General features: G+C 47.9%; 1 protein-coding gene across 4 annotated transcripts; it reads right to left on the bottom strand.

Annotated features, from left to right (window-relative positions):
* Positions 1–4281: 4281 nt before the first annotated feature.
* On the bottom strand, positions 4282–15733 carry LOC308200939 (mitotic-spindle organizing protein 2B-like). 4 transcript variants are annotated; one of them, XR_013955956.1, is made up of 5 exons: positions 15559–15733; positions 15313–15458; positions 13844–13991; positions 10921–11829; positions 4326–4545 (listed from the first exon to the last, which is right to left on the bottom strand). XR_013955956.1 is itself a non-coding variant. In XM_080607558.1 (3 exons), the coding sequence occupies exons 1-3, from the start codon at positions 15687–15689 to the stop codon at positions 4388–4390; spliced, it is 435 nt and encodes a 144-aa protein (XP_080463684.1). In that variant the 5' UTR covers positions 15690–15723; the 3' UTR covers positions 4282–4387. The 4 variants fall into 4 exon arrangements, 2 of the variants coding, with proteins under 2 accessions (XP_080463684.1, XP_080463683.1); XR_013955957.1 differs by lacking the exons at positions 4326–4545; positions 10921–11829 and adding an exon at positions 14779–15231 and having other exon boundaries at positions 13840–13991; XM_080607558.1 differs by lacking the exons at positions 10921–11829; positions 13844–13991 and having other exon boundaries at positions 4282–4545; positions 15559–15723.
* Between the last annotated feature and the right edge of the window lie 2078 nt (positions 15734–17811).

The raw sequence follows: 17811 nt of genomic DNA, 5'->3' as shown, positions 1-17811 counted from the left end.
AAAACCCACCACAAGGCCAAACAGGCTTCATACCAGGGGAGCCATGTGGGCAAGAGTCCCAGCTTCTCCTTCAGTATGAGGAGCCAAACTGCAGCACTGTTGAGGTGTCTTCCTTCTGCACACATGGAGCTGTTGTGAATACACTGATATGCTTTAAGGTAGATACAAGGTGTGTGATGTGCTGAGTAGTCCAGGTTTGTTGTTCTCTTTTGTATGTATGTGGTGGTTTGTTTGGTTTTTGGGGGGACGGGGGAAGGTTGTTGTTGTTGTTGTTGTTGTTGTTTTTCCAAAAACAATTAAACAGTTAACTCTTCAAACTGCCATTTCTGCAAAACCAAAATTTGTGAGAAACTTTGAGCAACCTGGTCTAGTGGAAAGTATCCCTGCCCCTGGTAGGGGGGTTGAAATTAGATGATCTTTAAGGTCCCTTTATATCCAAACCATTCTTTGATTCTTTAACATTCTGCGTAAGATAATTAACTTCTTTCCTAAATCCTGTGCAAAGGCAGTAGGAGCCAACACTGGGATGGCAGTTAACACCAGGCTGTCCGGAAAACAGGCGAAGATCACTGACAGGCATTTTTGCTGTTCACCTTTGGCAACATGCCAGGGGACTTTGATCCCAATCCCCAGGAGACGTTCAAGGTTGTTACTCACAGAAGATGGGGCAGCCACGCATTTGTCCGTACTCGCCCGGTTTTGAAAGCCAGCGGGGCTGTTATGTCGGCTCGCACCGCTGGGTGGCTGTGCTGCTGGGGTGAGAGCACCACGCTGCGCACTGAGCCCCACGGCACTACACCGCTGCAGCATCCCCCACCCCGTGGGGGCGCCCCCCGGGCTGTGCAGCGAAAGCAGCAACAGCTAGGGAAAGGTGGATATGCAACTCCAACAGAAAATAATTGCGGGAGCAGAGTGGCGCAGCGGAAGCGTGCTGGGCCCATAACCCAGAGGTCGATGGATCGAAACCATCCTCTGCTATACGTTTTGTACCGGTGTATTAATTGCCAGGATGACAGGAGGAGCTGTCCCCCCCCACCAGCATCTTATGCGAAAAAGGCAGAACCCGGGAAAGGCCCAATAGAGGCGCCGAAAAACCCGCTGGCCGACAGGGCCGGTTAGCTCAGTTGGTTAGAGCGTGGTGCTAATAACGCCAAGGTCGCGGGTTCGATCCCCGTACGGGCCAGAAATCAGTTTTCTTTCCTCTTTTTTCCTCTCCCGGTCTCGTTTGCGTTCGGCCAGCAGCTGATACGGATAGAAAATGCACCGGAAGGGCCAGCAGCAGCACCGTGCAACACAGGACGCGTGGGGAAAGCAGCTCAGGGTGACAGTTCTAAATAAAAAAAAAGAAAAAAGAAAAAAAATAATACACACACACAAATCCACCACTTAATAGAAAAAATCGTGTAATAATAACAATAATAATAATAACATAATTAAATAAAAAAATCTAATATGGAAACAAAGAGAAAAGCTACCACTAGCAGAGGATGGTTTCGATCCATCGACCTCTGGGTTATGGGCCCAGCACGCTTCCGCTGCGCCACTCTGCTGGTCGGTTTCAAATTTCTTCCCCAGTCCTTTATATACATACCGATAAGTCCCGTTTTTTTTGTGTTCTTTTCAGCCTTTGAGGATGTTCTTACATTCCTTGGGGGATGTTCCCCAGGAGAACTTTGTCCCTCATTTTCACTCAGGTCTCTCACTAGTCTTCTGAAGGTTTTCATTCATATTTGAAAAAGACAATGTTCACTGCATACTAAAGCCAACAGCGCTCATACAAGCAGCGGAAAAATGTCAAAAATCGCTTTGTACAGAAAGCGACTAATCAGTGTGCAACACATATACCCGATTAAGTACCAAATACTGTCAAAATGAAAAAAAGCAATGGTGACTCTGAAAAATATATGATCACCATCACCATGTCATCATCACAGCCTGCTGCACTGGAGGTGAGACCCAGGCAACTGCAGTGCTTCTTGTGCCAACTGCCCTCTGGATAAGTTTCCCTTCCTAAGTCAAGAGGGTCAGGTGAGCTTTAGTAGTTCCTCCAAAACATCCCAGATCTGGGTCTCCAGCAAGCAGCACACTCCTCTAGACAACAGGTCAAGCTGTCCCCCACAGCACGGAGTCACTGTGCCTCACCTGCGCAAAAGCTTTGAAGAAAAGGGATATAAAAGAATGCACTGCACACTTTTTTCATCTTGATAGCATGGAAAGGAGAACAGGAGAGTCTACTCAGGAAAACTGGACATCAGGAGAGGAAAAGTGATGATCCACAAGACTGAGGAGAATGCAGTAGGAGGATGTTGTAGTCACCTGGAAGCAGGTGGGTAGGTACAACACGGGAGGTACCCTGAGCTGCAGCAGGATAAACAGAAAAAATGCAGACACGGAACTAAAGAGAGAGGAGGCGGTGACCCTGCAGGCAAAGCCTCTGTTGTTAGGTACTGTTTATTCTCAAAGAAGGTCAATGTACTTCACAGAGTTTGAGTCATATCTCAAGCCTGCTCACTTGTATTCCATGGAAAAAGCAGCCCTTCATCTGCTCTCTTTTGGCAGCAAATTCAACTAGGATAACCAATACATTTGCCTCTACTAGGCAGCATGGTTCAGTTTCAGATATTTTTTCCTGGGGGTGTGAGGGTGGGAATAGGTGCACTTTCTTGCAAGATCACAGCAGGAAAAACCCAGACTTTGCCAATGATGAAAAAGCTCATAAACTCTCACTTAGATGTCCTTCAAAGCGTACTACTGCAAGATATTAACTAATTCACTCCCATTTCTAACTCCTACCCTTGAAAAGTTCTGATCTCCACAGATGGGTTGCAGACTCATGACTTCCACAGCTAGTTCTCCAGCAGGGCTTTTCATACACATACCAACACTAGCAAAACCCCGTAACTGTGCTGGACTGACAGATAGTCCAAAATATTCATGAGATCTCCATGACTCTTGGAAATGTTATCTATCCCCCACCAAGAATGGAAGCAATTTCTCCTAATCAGTGAAGCAGACTTCACTAACAGCTCCTGAGCTACTTAGGCCATAGCAAGTACCCCCACTGCCTGCATAGGCCCTGGAATGATGAATGACAACACTTAACACTAATAAATCCACTTACCTGTTTTAGCTACTTGCATGCACCTTACTGTAAAGTGATGAAGCTATTTTCCCCCTTTGTTTGGCACAATGCCCTCATTTAACCTAGCTCATTAGGCAAAGGGTTCTGTATCTTTAAAAAATGAATAATCACTTTACCATCGATAGAAAAACTAAATGTTACATGACTACGCTACGTGAGGGGTCAAAGTGGTTTTCAGATTAAAATGCTAAAACTCACCTGAGCATGCACATGAAGTGAATAGGGCAACCATCAGTTACAGTACAAGAACATACCCCCATCAGACAGTGAGGTTTCCACTGCAAGCTACAATCGTTGTACGGCTCTTCCTTTAACAATATATGACCTAGCTCAGCACTTACCTCATCTCTTAATTCAGCCAAACAGATTTTCTGCTGCTGAAACTAGAGCAAATATACCAAGCTGAGTTTTGGGGAAGGAATCAGTGAGATGCATTGGTTTATAAGATGAGTCATAACCTGCCTGGAGCAACCTGAGCATTACTTCAGGTCTTCTTAGGCTTCCCACCTCTTTCTCCATCCACCTTCAGGTAGTCTTAGAAGACTGCACTGCTGTCCTGCTTTCAGCTAGGATAGAGTTAATTTTCCTCCTTGTAGCTGGTGTGGTGCTGTGTTTTAGATTTAGGATGAGAATAATGTTGATAACATGCCTGATGTTTTAAGTGTTGCAGAGGCGTGCTTACACTGAGTCAAAGAGTTTTCAGCTTCTCATACAGCCCTGCCAGCAGGCAGGCTGGCGGTGCACCAGGAGCCGGGAAGGGAAAGAACGAGGACAGCTGACCCAAAACCAGCCAAAGGGATAGTGCATGCCATATGACATGATGCTGAGCAATCAATATGGGGTGGCTGGCCGGGGGAGGGAGGGGAACACCACTGCTCAGGGAATGGCATTGATCGGTCAGTGGGTGGTGAACAACCGTATTGTGCAGCACTTGTTTTGTACATATTTATTTTCTGTCCTATTAAACTCTCTTTATTTCAACCCATAAGCTTTTTACTTTTCTTCCCCCTTATTCTCCCTCCCATCCCACTGCAGGTGGGAGAGGGGCGAGCAAATGGCTGCGTAGTGCTGTGCTGCCTGCTGGGTTAAACCACAGCAGTTGCCAGCAGAATTTTTGGAAATAAGAAACAAAAGCTATGTTCCATGTGTTAAAAATCATGTTTGCCAGATTAATACACACAACACAATTTTTCAAGCACAGTTTATATACATCTTCAAGCATCAAAATACATCAGTGCCAAGGTCTTAGTTACTGTTGCCTCCACTGCTCTTCCCAGATGCTCCTGCTTTCTGCAGCCGGCTTGCACTTGGTTGCCGAGGCATCCTCTGGGCAGATCCTTCCCTGCTGCTCCTTTCTGCTATAACCTGGGTCCCGCTGACAGCAGAACTGGTTTTATTTCTCCCTGAATGAATGAAATACATACATTAGTGTCAGCCCTGTGTCACCCATACAGCATTTAAGCTGCAACTGTTTAAGAAATCATGCTAAAGGCAAAATTGTATTAGATGTCGCAAATGTATCCAGCATCCAACACAGAAAGCAAGTTCGTGAAATCAGGGCCACAAGAACAAAATAAGTTGCAATAGGAGCATTATTAGTTTTAATATACAAAGTAACCAGCCACTTTGTTCTTTAAATACCTGCTTTCATTTGGCACAGGAATACCAGCACCGCAAACAGCAATTCAAAAACATGAAGAGCACCTAACACCTCAAGGCTGGGATAAGTGAACTGATGCGCCATCGCCCACCTCCTTCTAAAGCCTGCAGTCAGTGTCAGATCAGAAAACCTCCTACTCATGTCACTTGCAATTTGACGAGCAAGTTTGGGTTTCCTATCATTTTCTGGGGTATCCGGGAATTCAGACGCCTACACAAAATCAGTTACTCTCAGATTTTCTTGGTGGGTTCAGAAGATAACAGAGCTGCCCTTCTGTAGGTGCAGCTGACCATCTCTACAATGCAATATGACAGCAGAGACAACAATGGGTAGAAAGGTACAAGTTGAAGGAAGCAAGGGGCATACAGTCCACCCTGCCAGATTCAGCCACAGGAGAAAGACTGACAGACCAAGATGTGCTGCAAACAAGTGACTGCAAGGGAAAAGTGAGGAAGACTGATGTTTCCTGGCAGAGAGAATTACTTCAGATGAGAAGTAATACTTGCATTAGGAAAGATAAAAATAAAGAACAAGGAAATTATGTAGAAGGGCTCAAGATAGTCACAGCTTTTATTAAAGATAGCAAGCACCAAGATGCACCACTAAACATGAATATAGTAAGGAGCAAACAAAACACAAGAAATCCAGTGAGCTGTTTTTCCCTGAGTATCTATAGTTACATGCATGCAATTAAAATGGAGAGCGACATTTTAGCAATCACGTCAGAGCAAATTGCAGAATACCAATAGCTACTCCCCACACGAGAGTCTCCATGGCCATCTGGATCACCTTGGATCTGTGCTGCCAGCAGGGCACACACTGGAGATATGTCTGTTTTGCTTACTGAACTGACCCGTCTCTCCTTGGAGTAACTGTCTGAAAACAGCACTCCCATCAATACTACAAACTAATGCCTCACATTACTGGAAGGACAACCTGTAAACTTCTAGATAAGAGTATGTGGCCCTTTCACATCTGTAAAATTTGACAAACTAGGGTAGAAAAAGAAATACATTCACTTATCCCAGCCAAATCAGGTGTTCTTAAAAAAAAATCTATTATTGTAAACCACACTAGTGATCTGCCAACAGTCATCAGCCCAAGCCAGCCAATCAGCCTTGCAATTTTTCTTTGTAAAGCTCAAGCTTGTAAGCACTTAAGCAGTTTTACTAATGCAAGTGCTGTCTATGAAAACAAACAAATTGCGCAAAGGCAATACACGATCTCACAGTATTTAAGAGAAAAGTCTCTTAACATCTCAAACAAAGCATTAGAGTTCACCATGATGCTTTTAGCAGTCCAGTACATCTCTATATGAGTGTTCTCCTCTTCCTCACATGCATATATCAAGTAAGAGTGCAGGTTCCCAGCCTGTGTATGATAACTCTAACCATGTGCGCATACAAACAACTGTACCGTTAAGTGCTACCAGGAGTCAGGTCCTTGATCTTCTGACCTAGCTGAAATGACTTGGGGAGAAAGATTCACTCTGTAAAGAAAAGCTATGCTCAGATAAAACATGCCCTCCATCTTCATAGCCTTGAAATCACACTAAAACAAACCAGTTACTTCCAACAGCAGAAAAATCACCTGTATTTTTGAAAGCATCATCTCTAGGCCTGTGCACTGGACAAGAGCAGCTCATCAAGTCTGCAGGAACAGACATGGTTTGTGAACTTCCACTATCAGGAGTATAAGGGTCCACTAGTGCAAAGCACAAAAAGTTTACCCTCTGCAATTCAAGCACTACAGAATTGTGGATTCCACTGCCATTTACGTCGCTGACACAAGATGCCCTTATCTCAAAGGTGTCTGGCTGTTCCAGAACAACTGTAGCCCAAGTAGTTACGGATGCAAGAGTCAAGTCAAGAGATTTCTCCAATAACCTCTCTGCCCAAAGACGACCCCAGAAGCAGCAGTTACATGTGCGCCTCCTCAAGAACCTTACATAGTTTGAGAGGAATGGATGTGTGTGCACTGTCTACCTCTGACCGCTAGTTCTCTTTGCTTTTAAAAGACCAGTGCAAGTTGTGCATAGGCTGCTCACTGAACACATTAATGCCAAACACCTCTAACAAAAATGCAATAAAAAATCCTACAGCTACCTCTAGGAGACCACCACCACTCCAAACTTTCACCAGATACCAAGAGAGGAGCCTGCAGGGCAAGAAGAGAGAGTCTTAAGAGGTAGAGGGAAGAAACACTCTCTTTGATTATAGCAGGAAGCAAGTGAAGACCAAACAAACTTAGGAAAGGAACCCCAAATATGCTTTCAGAATTGGAAATATAAAGTTCTTCTCCTACAGTCTACTCTCTCCTCAATCTTCTGTACCTTCCTCAGGGGATCCTTTCCCACTTCTGAGCAGTAACAGGAACTGCAAAATTTCTTCCCTCTGGCATGAAAAAGAGGGAGAAGCCATCAGGCGCTGCTGTGAGTACCTTTATTTGTAATGCAGTCAGGGAGGATTAGCATGTCAGGGCTGCAACAATCTCTAACACCTCCTTTACAGCGTATGGGCAATGACTATGGGCTAGAGTAGATTTAAATTCTCCACAGTCCTGCTCCTGTTTCTGTCTCTCAGTAGGGCTTACATTAGGCACAGGAAGCCAGCTGGCCTTCCAAGATGAACAAAGACTCAAGTCTGGATGAAAAAAACAGCTTGTAAGATTGGAATCTTGCAATTGTGACGTGGTTACCAGAAGGACTAAACTTTTGCCCACCCACTGGTGGCTGGCACAGCAATGGGACTTTTTTCATGATTAGGAAATGATGAAATTTGAAATCAAATCTCAGCCGCAGCTAGACCTCACTCTTCAAAGCACTTATGGCTCTCATTCTCAGTCCTTCACCACACAAACTGGCAGGTTCTCAAGGCCTCCAAAGCTGTCGAGGTATTTGTAACAGCTCATACACAACAAGGCACACTGGCTAAAACATCATCCCAGCTAACGCAGCCTCGCTGAGAAGACACAGTCAGGAGGCCAGGTACAACTGGCAAAAGGTGCTTCAACAAATCTATCCAACTAGTTCTGAAACAGAGGAAGGGGAAAAATAAGTTTTCAAATGCAGAAAAGTCATTTTCTAAGACCTTCAGTATGCATTAAGACAAATGGAGCAATGGATCATTATTTGAACACACACTTTCTCTCTTTCACACTTACATGTGAAAGTACATGGTTTCACACTTACCTGACAAGAAGAATGTGTAGAAGGAAGAGAACACAAAGTAATCTGCGACCTACACAGGCCCCCAATTCACCTGCACAGAACTTATAACCTCTCTTCTCTAACATGCCTGTTCACTTGAAACAGGTTAGGTATTCAACTTCATTACTAGCACTACAAAAACAAGCTGAAATTAACATAAATCCCAGATCCTATTCAATAACTTCCAGGGAATACAATCTGACAGTGTTTCCTATTGAACCGTAGCCTGTTCTAAAGCCTCTAGCTTCTGTAATGGACACAAACCACACATTTGTAGCCAAATCATTCGGTAAGTGTCCTGAGGCGTGCAAACACCTCAGTTTTACACACTGGGTAAGAACCCTCAAAAAGAGATGTCTGAAGGAAGGTTAAGGCACAAAGCAGTCTCCCTCTACACCCCAAGTCTGACAGACCTCTGTACTGGGTCTCTTCCGAGGCAACTCTGTGAACAGGTCTGAAACCATACCGTTCCCATCTGTTTCCCATTTTGCTGACCTTCATCACCACACATGGAAGAGTCATTTCCTCCACTTCTCTTGGACATAGATTATAGAAAGAACATGGAGAAAACATTACTTGTTTTTCCTCAGAGCACTTTATTCAGTCAAGATTTCCTGGGCGTTTTTTGGTTGGTTGAGGGGGGAGAAAAAGAATGATTTGCTGCTCATGATGAACTCACATCTCATTACTTTGCCAAAGTCAAATGACAAGTCTGGCATTTAGAGTATTCCTCTAAATCCCATTTCTTTGTCAATTTTTGCCTCACACAGACAGAGTGTCAAAAAGAAAAAGAGCTTGGAAGCAATCCCCAGAAGGTATACTAAAAGTTATCCCAGCACAGTGATAGCTAGCTCACAGTACAGCAGAGAGTTAGCTCAAGTATCCAGCACAGAGAAAGCCTTACGGCTTTAGGTAAGGCTGTAAACCTCCTGCACAGGAAACCTGACAGAAGGGACATCTACACTGACCAGAGATGACCAATGCTCTTTGCTACCTGTTCATGTTGGCAGCATGGTCAATGCCACAAGTCCTGGCTTTAATCATCCACGCGCATTAACTTCCCGATCCATGACCATCACACCCAGAGCATATGTAAAAACATTACACAGGACAACCCGGGCTGCTCTAGGGATCCCAATATTTCAGGGAACTCAATTTTACAACAGTGTTTCCCACTGAAACATAGTCTGTTCAAAAGCTGCTACCTTCTGCAATGGACACTGCCATGCATTTGTAACTAAATTATTTGCTAAGTTGATATCAAGCTCCCACTACATGCATAGCACTGCAAATAATATAGGACACCTAAAAAAAATTACATCCCTGGAAATGCCTTTTTCCCTTTAAAAAAAGATACTCAGATGGGAAGGAATATGTTATAGACTTCTCCCCCAAAACACAGTAGTGCATGCTGAGTCACAGCATCCAATACAGATTTTTCCCACTCACAAGATTCAATAAAATGACAAATATAAAGTCTACACTTCAGTTTTGAGAGCACATTATTTCCACAAAAATATTTTGCTCTAGGTAGTGAAGCCACCTATTCTTTCAAGACTAGGTCTACATCAGATTTAGAGTGTTGCAGCCAACAGCCTAGACTTTCTGTAAGTTACTTGCAGGACAAGGAAAAGAAAATAAAAGCTTTGTGTTCTGTTTCTGCAACTAAGGATAACCACTTCACTGTCATCTGCATTTTGGTCATACGAAGATTTGGTAGCTCCCTGGTAGAGAAGAGGAACTACATTTTTTAACCAGCCAAGAAAGCAAAAAGCTGAGAAGTTTCTTAATCATTTCTTAATCAGGAAAGCATTCTATCTCCTGCACAGACTAGGAGATTGCACTGGTGCCATGCAGCCTGAAAAAATCCATAAACCAGGTGAGAGCACAATGAAAAGCAAGCTTATGTTAACAAATCATTTGGTACAAAAAAATAGTTGGGGCAAAGCCCTGGAAAGTAACTTTATGGAAAGCATTTGGGCTGGAGAGTGGGAAAACATGGAAAAAATAGTGGAAGTAAAAAGAGGAAGACCGTCAAAGAATATTCACTAGTCTAGGAAAAAAAAAAAGAGCAGGGCATTGACAAATGCATGTTAATAGAGGGGTAGAAAACTGCAGAAAAATCACCAGCGGCTTGAGGGTGAGGTGAGCTGACGGGAAAAGCAAGCATGGAACAATACATAAAGCCATATTTAAGTACACAACAGCAAATTATACAAATGCCTAGTCTAAACTAAACCCTACACCACTGTCCTAATGGGTGTGCACAACTCTCCCTTGCATTTATGGGAAGAAATTGCCCAAAGAGCATCCCTTCCTTTTAAAATAAGCTCTTTCTCTCCCAAATCAATTATTTCAATTATTGCGATGACCAGTTTGGAATGCAGCTTGCATGAAGCTGTATCTAGCTAAGTATGCCAGATGGATGGTCTAACAGTCAAACAGTAATTTTGAGGCAGTTATGAATTGTTACCAACAAACACCTCTGTGCCACTGTTATATTCTATGGAAAACATAACATAAAGTCATTTCTATGATCCCCTGCTGCTTAAGAGCCTTAGCTGTAAAAAAGCTGAAATAACTACAGGGGTGAGGGGAGGAAAGCGATGTGCTTTCTTACCCCTACCCCCAGCAATGCTTATCAGAGTAAGTCTTTTTTTTTTTTTAACTGCTTTAAAAAACCTCCCTGTATCACGATGAGCTGAGAAGCTTAAGCCGATATCTCACTGTTACTGATAAAACTTGAAGGAAGCAGACTCAGCTGATGTATAGTGAGACCTGGATTACTTCAGCCACTTGTCTGTCTTCTGACAAAGGAGGAAGCACAGGAGAAAGAGCAAATATGCAGAGCTGAACGACACTGTGCAAAGCAGCTGGGCAAGCTTATGTACAACAATTGCTGTTCTCTGCCTCAGCGCAAGGAGCTCTGGCTACTTCAGCAGACAAGTCCCAGCTATGCAGAGGAGGCATCTCTCATCTCCAAACGCCTTGTCCTGCGCAGAAGCCACACCATCCTCTTCTTAAAAATAAGCAGCATCTTCCAACAAGAGATGGCAGGGCCAACAGCAGATACAGCTTTGGTTCCCCTTCCCCACGGCAGCTCCTGAAGGAAAAGAAGGCAAGGCAAACCAAAAACCCCTGCAGAACGGATCCAGCCCAGAGGACACCCCCGGTCACCCTGTTAACACTTACCCCAACTCCTGAACTGAGGCACTGATGATGGACTGCGTTCAGAACCAGAAAGTTCAGTGAATGAGTAAGCCTGATTCCTCCTCCTCTTCAGTCTGAGCTAACTACTTGCTTCTCCAATTTAAGGAGAGAAAATTAGCCTGAAGATACATTGATTTTAAAGGGATTTGTATGTCAGCAACACCCCTTCCTCTAAGGACTTCAGTAAAACAAGCTGCTGCCTTGACATGCAGATAGTTCAAATCCTAACACAGCCTCATGTGGTCAAGGGAAACACAGACAAGGCTGGCACTGATGGTCCAGTTCTGCTTTACTGCATTACCAGATCCCACAAACCGAAACCTCTGGAAGTCTGTTTTCACAACCTTCGACCGTGAATCCTACACATCTTCCTCCAACACTCCATGCACATTGCTCCAGGTGCCTACACCGCACTGTGGTACCAGACATAAGACAGCCAGAATCGTACAAAATTGCAGTTAAGGTGGCACAAGACTGTTAGCTTGCACTTGAAGACCATCTTCGGTCAGGCTAGGCACTCCACTAACACAGCCCCTCCTTGACTGAGTCACAGCAAGCACAAACATCTCCCTTCTGAGAGGGGACAGAAATAAATCCTCACAAGGACGTCTAGAAAAAAAAAAAAAACATGCTCTTCTCAATGTTAATGAGATCTCACTGGCACTTCTTATACTCACAGAAGTGAGGATGCAGGAGTAAGATTGTGATAAAACACTATCAGATGTAAAGTTCTGCCCAAAGAATTTCCAGAGATTTAGCTTTCAGTGGTGAATTTATTCACAAGGGCATTAGTCGCTGGTCATCATCAGGAGGTGCTGGGTGATGACAAAGTCACTTAGGCTGACAAACTAAAACGAGAAATCTTCATTTAAAGTTAGCTACTGCTACGAGCCCTAATGCAGCAAAACCTTCCAGAAAATTAAATAAAATAAAAAACACACCTGACACAACTGGGAAGACCAAACCTTCTGGCAAGCACAGCACTGCCCATCAGCATTGGGCCAGGGATGAATGTGTTGGGAGAGGAGGCCAAAGCTCTCCTCTACCATCAGTACTAAGCACCAGCTCAGTGAAAATCCAAGGCCAGCATTCTCTGCAGGTACCTGCGAGAACATTAAAACTGTGGCTTAATGGGGGTGATCCTCCTGTCTCAGTAAGCCACATACGATCCAGTGATCACAGTGCATTACGTAGTCCTGAAGACATGTGTTAGACTCATGAAACGAAGCAGAAATGTGAAATAAAGCACAAAAGCCCAAACTAACAACGTATTTACCATAAGCAACATAGAGCTAGGCTCATCTTTCTCTGATTTTCGCTACACTTCACCCTCAGTTCAGACAGCTCGTCACAATGTCCTCAAGGGTTTCAACGTGGTAATTTTAAAGAGAAACTACAGACATTAAGGACTGGCAGCACCAGGGGCCTGAGACAGTAAGAATGCAGTCAGGCTTGGGCATGTCTTGGACCAGGAGATGCTCTGCTTAAAGATGCAGAACGAACATCTTGGACTGATAACGGGAAAACTGATTTAAGACCCCAAGACGGATGTTAAGTCCTAGAAACTCAGGCTCTTTAATGTATTTGCACTACCTCTAGCTGTAGAAGGCAACTGCTGAGGGCAGATCAACTCTGCCATAGGGTTTCTGACTTCCTCTTGAGGAATTTAATGCTCATTAACAGAGGAGTCACCATCTAACCATTTCAAACTGGAGCTGGCCTACAACTAGCTAGAAGTAGCTCATGGCAGTGGCCCAGTATTAGAAGAAGCTGGTTTTTTTTGTTTTTTTACAGGAAGTACTACGTACTAAAGTACTAAACAGCATTATGAGAGAAGAAAAGCTACTCCATATTAGCAGACAAACAGGAACAAACATCACCCAAAGTTCCTTCATAGTTTGCAGGGCCCGTCACACCTGAAGCACCAAACTAGAACAAGAGAGCAGGATTTAAAGCATCTTTTGTTCGGAATTGCTACTCTCTTATTTTGAGACATTTCCTCTCAATGTGGCAAGGAACAGCAATCTGCTGCTTTCTTAAAATATCCAAGTGCTGTGCCCCTCTCACTTTGCTCCAGAAAAATAGCCAGGTGTCTTCTTTTTCCTCTGTGCATCTTTAAAAATCTCATACGCAAGTCTGTTCTCTTTACCACTCACATCCTCTCACCAGGAAACTTTTAATCAAGAACACCTCTTTCAGCAAGAAAGAGGAACCATCAGGTCCTGGGAGTCCAGGACACCTATCTGCACACCCAAATTCCAGTTAAGGCTTTAGTAAACTTCCTCAGCATCCATGCTACCCCCAGCTGCTCAATGAGGTGAACTGCACCCATTTACCATGTGGAAATACACACTAGAAGTAGCACGCTCTGCTACTGCGAAGGTGCATAATCAGTCTTACCCTGAAACCGACTGCTTGAAGATATTCAAGTGAATCTTGCCTTTCAGATCTGCTCTCTGTAGGACGCGCCATCAGGTACACAGGCCTGCAAGCACAGCCAGCTGCTGTACAGAATAAGCACTCCCTATCACCAACGCAGTCTCGGCAGTGAGACTAGACTAAGCTGCAGTACGATATCATGACAGGAGAACCTTACTTGCCCTCAGCCTTACTTATTACCTACACTGACAGCCAAGGTTTTCTTTTTTCCATCGTTCTGTGTTCCCAACACAGTGGCTGCTGGCAAAAGTTTTCTTTTTCAGTTTTACTACAGAATTCTTCACGGGTCAACATATACTCATCAGCTACAGTGAAGTTTTCGCCCTGGAACACTGAGAAGAAGGGAGAACAGAACATAACAATAAAATTCAGCTTGACCTCATCCATCTCTACACTCCCACTGAGCAACCACCAAACCCCCATGCAATCCTGAGGTGTGAAGCAAACCTATCTTTCAGCGTAGTTTTGTTCTTGGCAACTACGCAAATCATCCATGAAACCACGCTGTTTTGGCCATTACCCCTTTTTACTACGTTACTAAGCTCAGAAGAAGTGAGAGCTCTCCTGCGCACTGAATTTAAGCTTAGTGACAGCAGACATTTTAGTTAAGCCTTTCGAACCTTTTACAAGTAACCCACAGATGTGTCACACTACCAGCCAAAAGCCACTTCGGAAAGTAGAGGGAATAAAGTTTTATTAGAATTGGCTTGGAAAAAATATGGCACAGCTTCAGGGCTACATTTGTTACTGACCTCTGAGGTCAGAGCAGTAAGAATAATTATATTCCAAAGCAGTCACTGCTATAGTTGACAGCCCCACCCAGCCTCCCCTTTCCATTTCACATTCCCACGAAAAAAAACATTCATTCGGGCACAGGAACCCGACGGGTGAGCAGCACAAGCTGCTGTGCTACCACACGTGGATGGAGCAGATGAAGCACCACAGCTCCTGTTTTCAGTGATTCCTAGCATACCAGAAACTCGTGTTTCTGTGAGCTAAATACAAAATCGAAACAGCGTTATGCAGCATTACATATTCGGGGGGTTAGGCTGCTTGGAAGCCTCAGAGGAGCGAGGCAGGCCGCCAGCCTACGCAGGTAGGAAACCCAGCGCGAGTCACCTCAGCGACCCCTTCCTTTTCCTGACACCCCGCGCCGCTCCCGCTCCTCGCGAGCTGCTCCCTCCGCGGAGGGAGCGAAGCACGGGTAAAACACCGGGCTGCGACAGCGCCCGCGGGGCTCCGCTCGGGCCGGGAGGCGCGGCCGGGCCCCGCCGCCTCACACGGAGCGGGCGCCGCGGGCCTCCCGCGGAGGAGGCGGCCCCCGGGGCCCGGCCGCGCCGCCGGGCCGCGCCGCCAGCAGCCGCAGGCCCTGCCGCCCGGCCCTCACCCCGCGCCCCGGGGCCGCCGGCGGCCCGATCGGGCGAGCCCCCGGCGCCGAGCCCGCGGCGCGGCCGGCGGGCGGCGCGGAGACGCAGCGGGGCAGCGGGCGGCAGCAGGCGGCGGGCGGGCGGACGCCGGCGGGCCGCGGAAGCCGCAGGGCGGAGGCGAAGGCGAGCGGCTCCTCCAGGGGCTCTGGGCGGGAGAGACACAGAGAGGTCAGGGCCCGCCGCCGCCGCCCCCCGCCCGGCCCCCGCCCGCCTGCCCGCCGCCTACCTCGGCCGTCGGCGGGGAGCGGCGCCGGCGCGGCGGGGGCTCCGCTCTCGGTGCCCGCCGGCAGCCGCTGCCCGGCGCACATGGACTTGAGCACCTGGAAGACGGCGAGCGGCGCCACGTTCATGCGCAGCAGGTCCAGCAGCACCCTGCGGGGCGGCCGTCAGCGGGGGGCTCCGGGGAGGCTCCGGGGGGAGGGGGGGGGAGCTCCGCCGCGCCCCGCGCCGCCCGCCCCGCGCCGCCGCTCACTTGAACACCTCCGGGTCCAGCCCGCTGCCCGCCGCCTGCGCCAGCTCGAACAGCTCCGCCTCCTCCGCGCTCAGCACCTTCCGCCGCGGCCGCGCCGCCGCCGCCACCTTGCCCAGCGTCGCTCCCGACATGGCGGCCCCGTGCCGCCGCCTCGCCGCGCCCCTCCCGGCCCGGCACCGCCCCGCGGCCCCGCCGCCCGCGGCCGGCAGGGGGCAGCCGCGCCTCAGCCCCCGGCCCCGCGGCGGCCTCCCCGGCGGCGGAGGCTCGGCGGGGTTCTCTGGGCCCACGGTTCCCCTCGTCCCCCCTGTGGTGAAGAGCTGGAGGGCTTTGGTGGGCCGTGGCCTCGCGGCGGCGGTCACGAGTGCGAGCCCTGTGAGGTGCCCACCTGCGGGCACGCGCCCGAGGGAGGCAGCCCCCTGGGACGCCCCCGTGGCCGAATTTCTTGCCGTGTTTTTTTTCTTGAGCCACCTGGATCCTGCGCTGTGGGGGCCGGCTCGGGGTGCTGGTTTTACTCCCCTCACCCCGGACAAGGGCTGCGGGGGGCAGGCCTATGGGTGAAGGGAGCACTTTGGGCCCCAGGCAGGGCAGCAGACCGGGGTGTGTGGAAGGAGCCGTGCAGCCACGTGTGCCAGCTGCCCCAGGGGGCTGAATATCGATAACTGGCCGCATTCACACACCTGGCTGTCCACCTTTGCAGGGCTCCAGTGCCTCTAACGTGCTTCAGTTCCCAAGCCAGCAGGGAGCATCTGGCTTCGTGTGAGGAAGCAAATTGGAAATTTGGGTCTTGAGTTGCGAGGAGACGTCAAGCTGAGATTGAAATTCTTCTATCTAAATGGAAATCAGCATCGCCTCCGCCATCAGGGGAGATCGCCTACCCCACTCCCCCCACCTCCGTGCAGGCGGAGACCGCAGACAGACCAGCTGCACGGATGAACGGATGGCAGAGCTGGAGCGAGGGCACGATGCAGGGATGTCACCCCCAGGCACCACCGCAGGAGACCCCAGCCCATCCCTGCAGTAAGCCACAGGCGATGTACGCTGCTGCTTCGCACCCCAAGAAAGCTGCAACTGTGCAAAAATCAGCACCCGCCACAGGGTGACCTGACCGTGTGTCCTTACAGGCGTTCAGCCTCAGTAACAGACAGATATTTACTGTAGCTGCCAAGACAGGAACAAGACGTATGATGATAAAAAAAGGACCTTGCTGCTAATGGCCCTGAGCGGGACCAGCCCAGCGGGGACAATTATCACAGCACTGATAACGGGAGCAGCAGCTGCCAGTGTGAATTACCATGCTGTCTGTGGACCAGCAGCGCCACAGCTGCAAAGCATGAGGTAGCCCTGAACGATGGACTTCTGGAAGGGCCTTCAGCTGAGTGGGGCAGTTTGGGGTCTGTGTTGGTGAGAAGACTGGGTGACGTCCTCGTGCTTACTCTCTTGCCTGCTCAGGTATATGATGTGCAGGAAGCACTGTGGGAATGGCTGGAAGTCAAATGCAAGGGCAAGAGCCCTCACTGTGTAGGTGATGCACTCCCCAGCCCTTCCTGATCCCACCTGGACTACTTCCAATGTGGCATCTGAGTGCTCAGCTACAAGTCACAGCAGAACAGGGCAGGATGCTTTTTAGCTCAACCCTCTGGGGGAAAAAAAACAAAAAACAAAAAACAAAAAAAAAAAAAAAAAAAAAAAAAAAAACCAACCTTCCCTGCAACAAATTGGAGCTGAAAGCTCTCCCTGCATGCTCTGGCTGCCAGTACCACAGCCAGGGGTGAAAACCTTCCCAGGGCAAGTGATGGGAGATCCTGCCTCTCCCATGTTTCCCTCATGGGCTGTCGTAGGTCGTAGCTGTGGGTCACAACTTCCTCACTTTCCTTGGTGTAAGCCTGGATAGGCATGTTCTGCAATTTTTTTTTTGAGCGACAGCAGTCTCCTCTGGGCTGTTGGACATGTCGCATGGTCTCCTCTGCTCTCTGAAGCACTTCTGGTGTCTCTGATAGGACAGTTTTCCCCTTTTGCTCTACCAAGCCAACAGGTCTGTAGAGGAAGTCATTGGCAGCCCACAAACATCCTCTGGAAAGCCTTCAGTTCCTGGAGCTGCAATCTGAGTGGCACCTGAAGCTCTGGTCAAATGACGCCTGCTGGACATTTGCCCCCCAGAGACACCCTCCACTACCTCTGGCAGGACTTTTAACACCCTTGCAGCCCATGGTTTCCAGAGCAGGCCATCAGCCAGGGCAGCCAAGGGTGGTGGTG

This window comes from Anser brachyrhynchus (genome assembly GCF_964034855.1).
Source record: "Anser brachyrhynchus genome assembly, chromosome: 11".
In the NCBI taxonomy this organism is placed as follows: Eukaryota; Metazoa; Chordata; class Aves; order Anseriformes; family Anatidae; genus Anser; species Anser brachyrhynchus.
The sequence above is the reverse complement of the archived record's forward strand: the minus strand, read 5'-3'. Positions and strand labels throughout refer to the sequence as shown.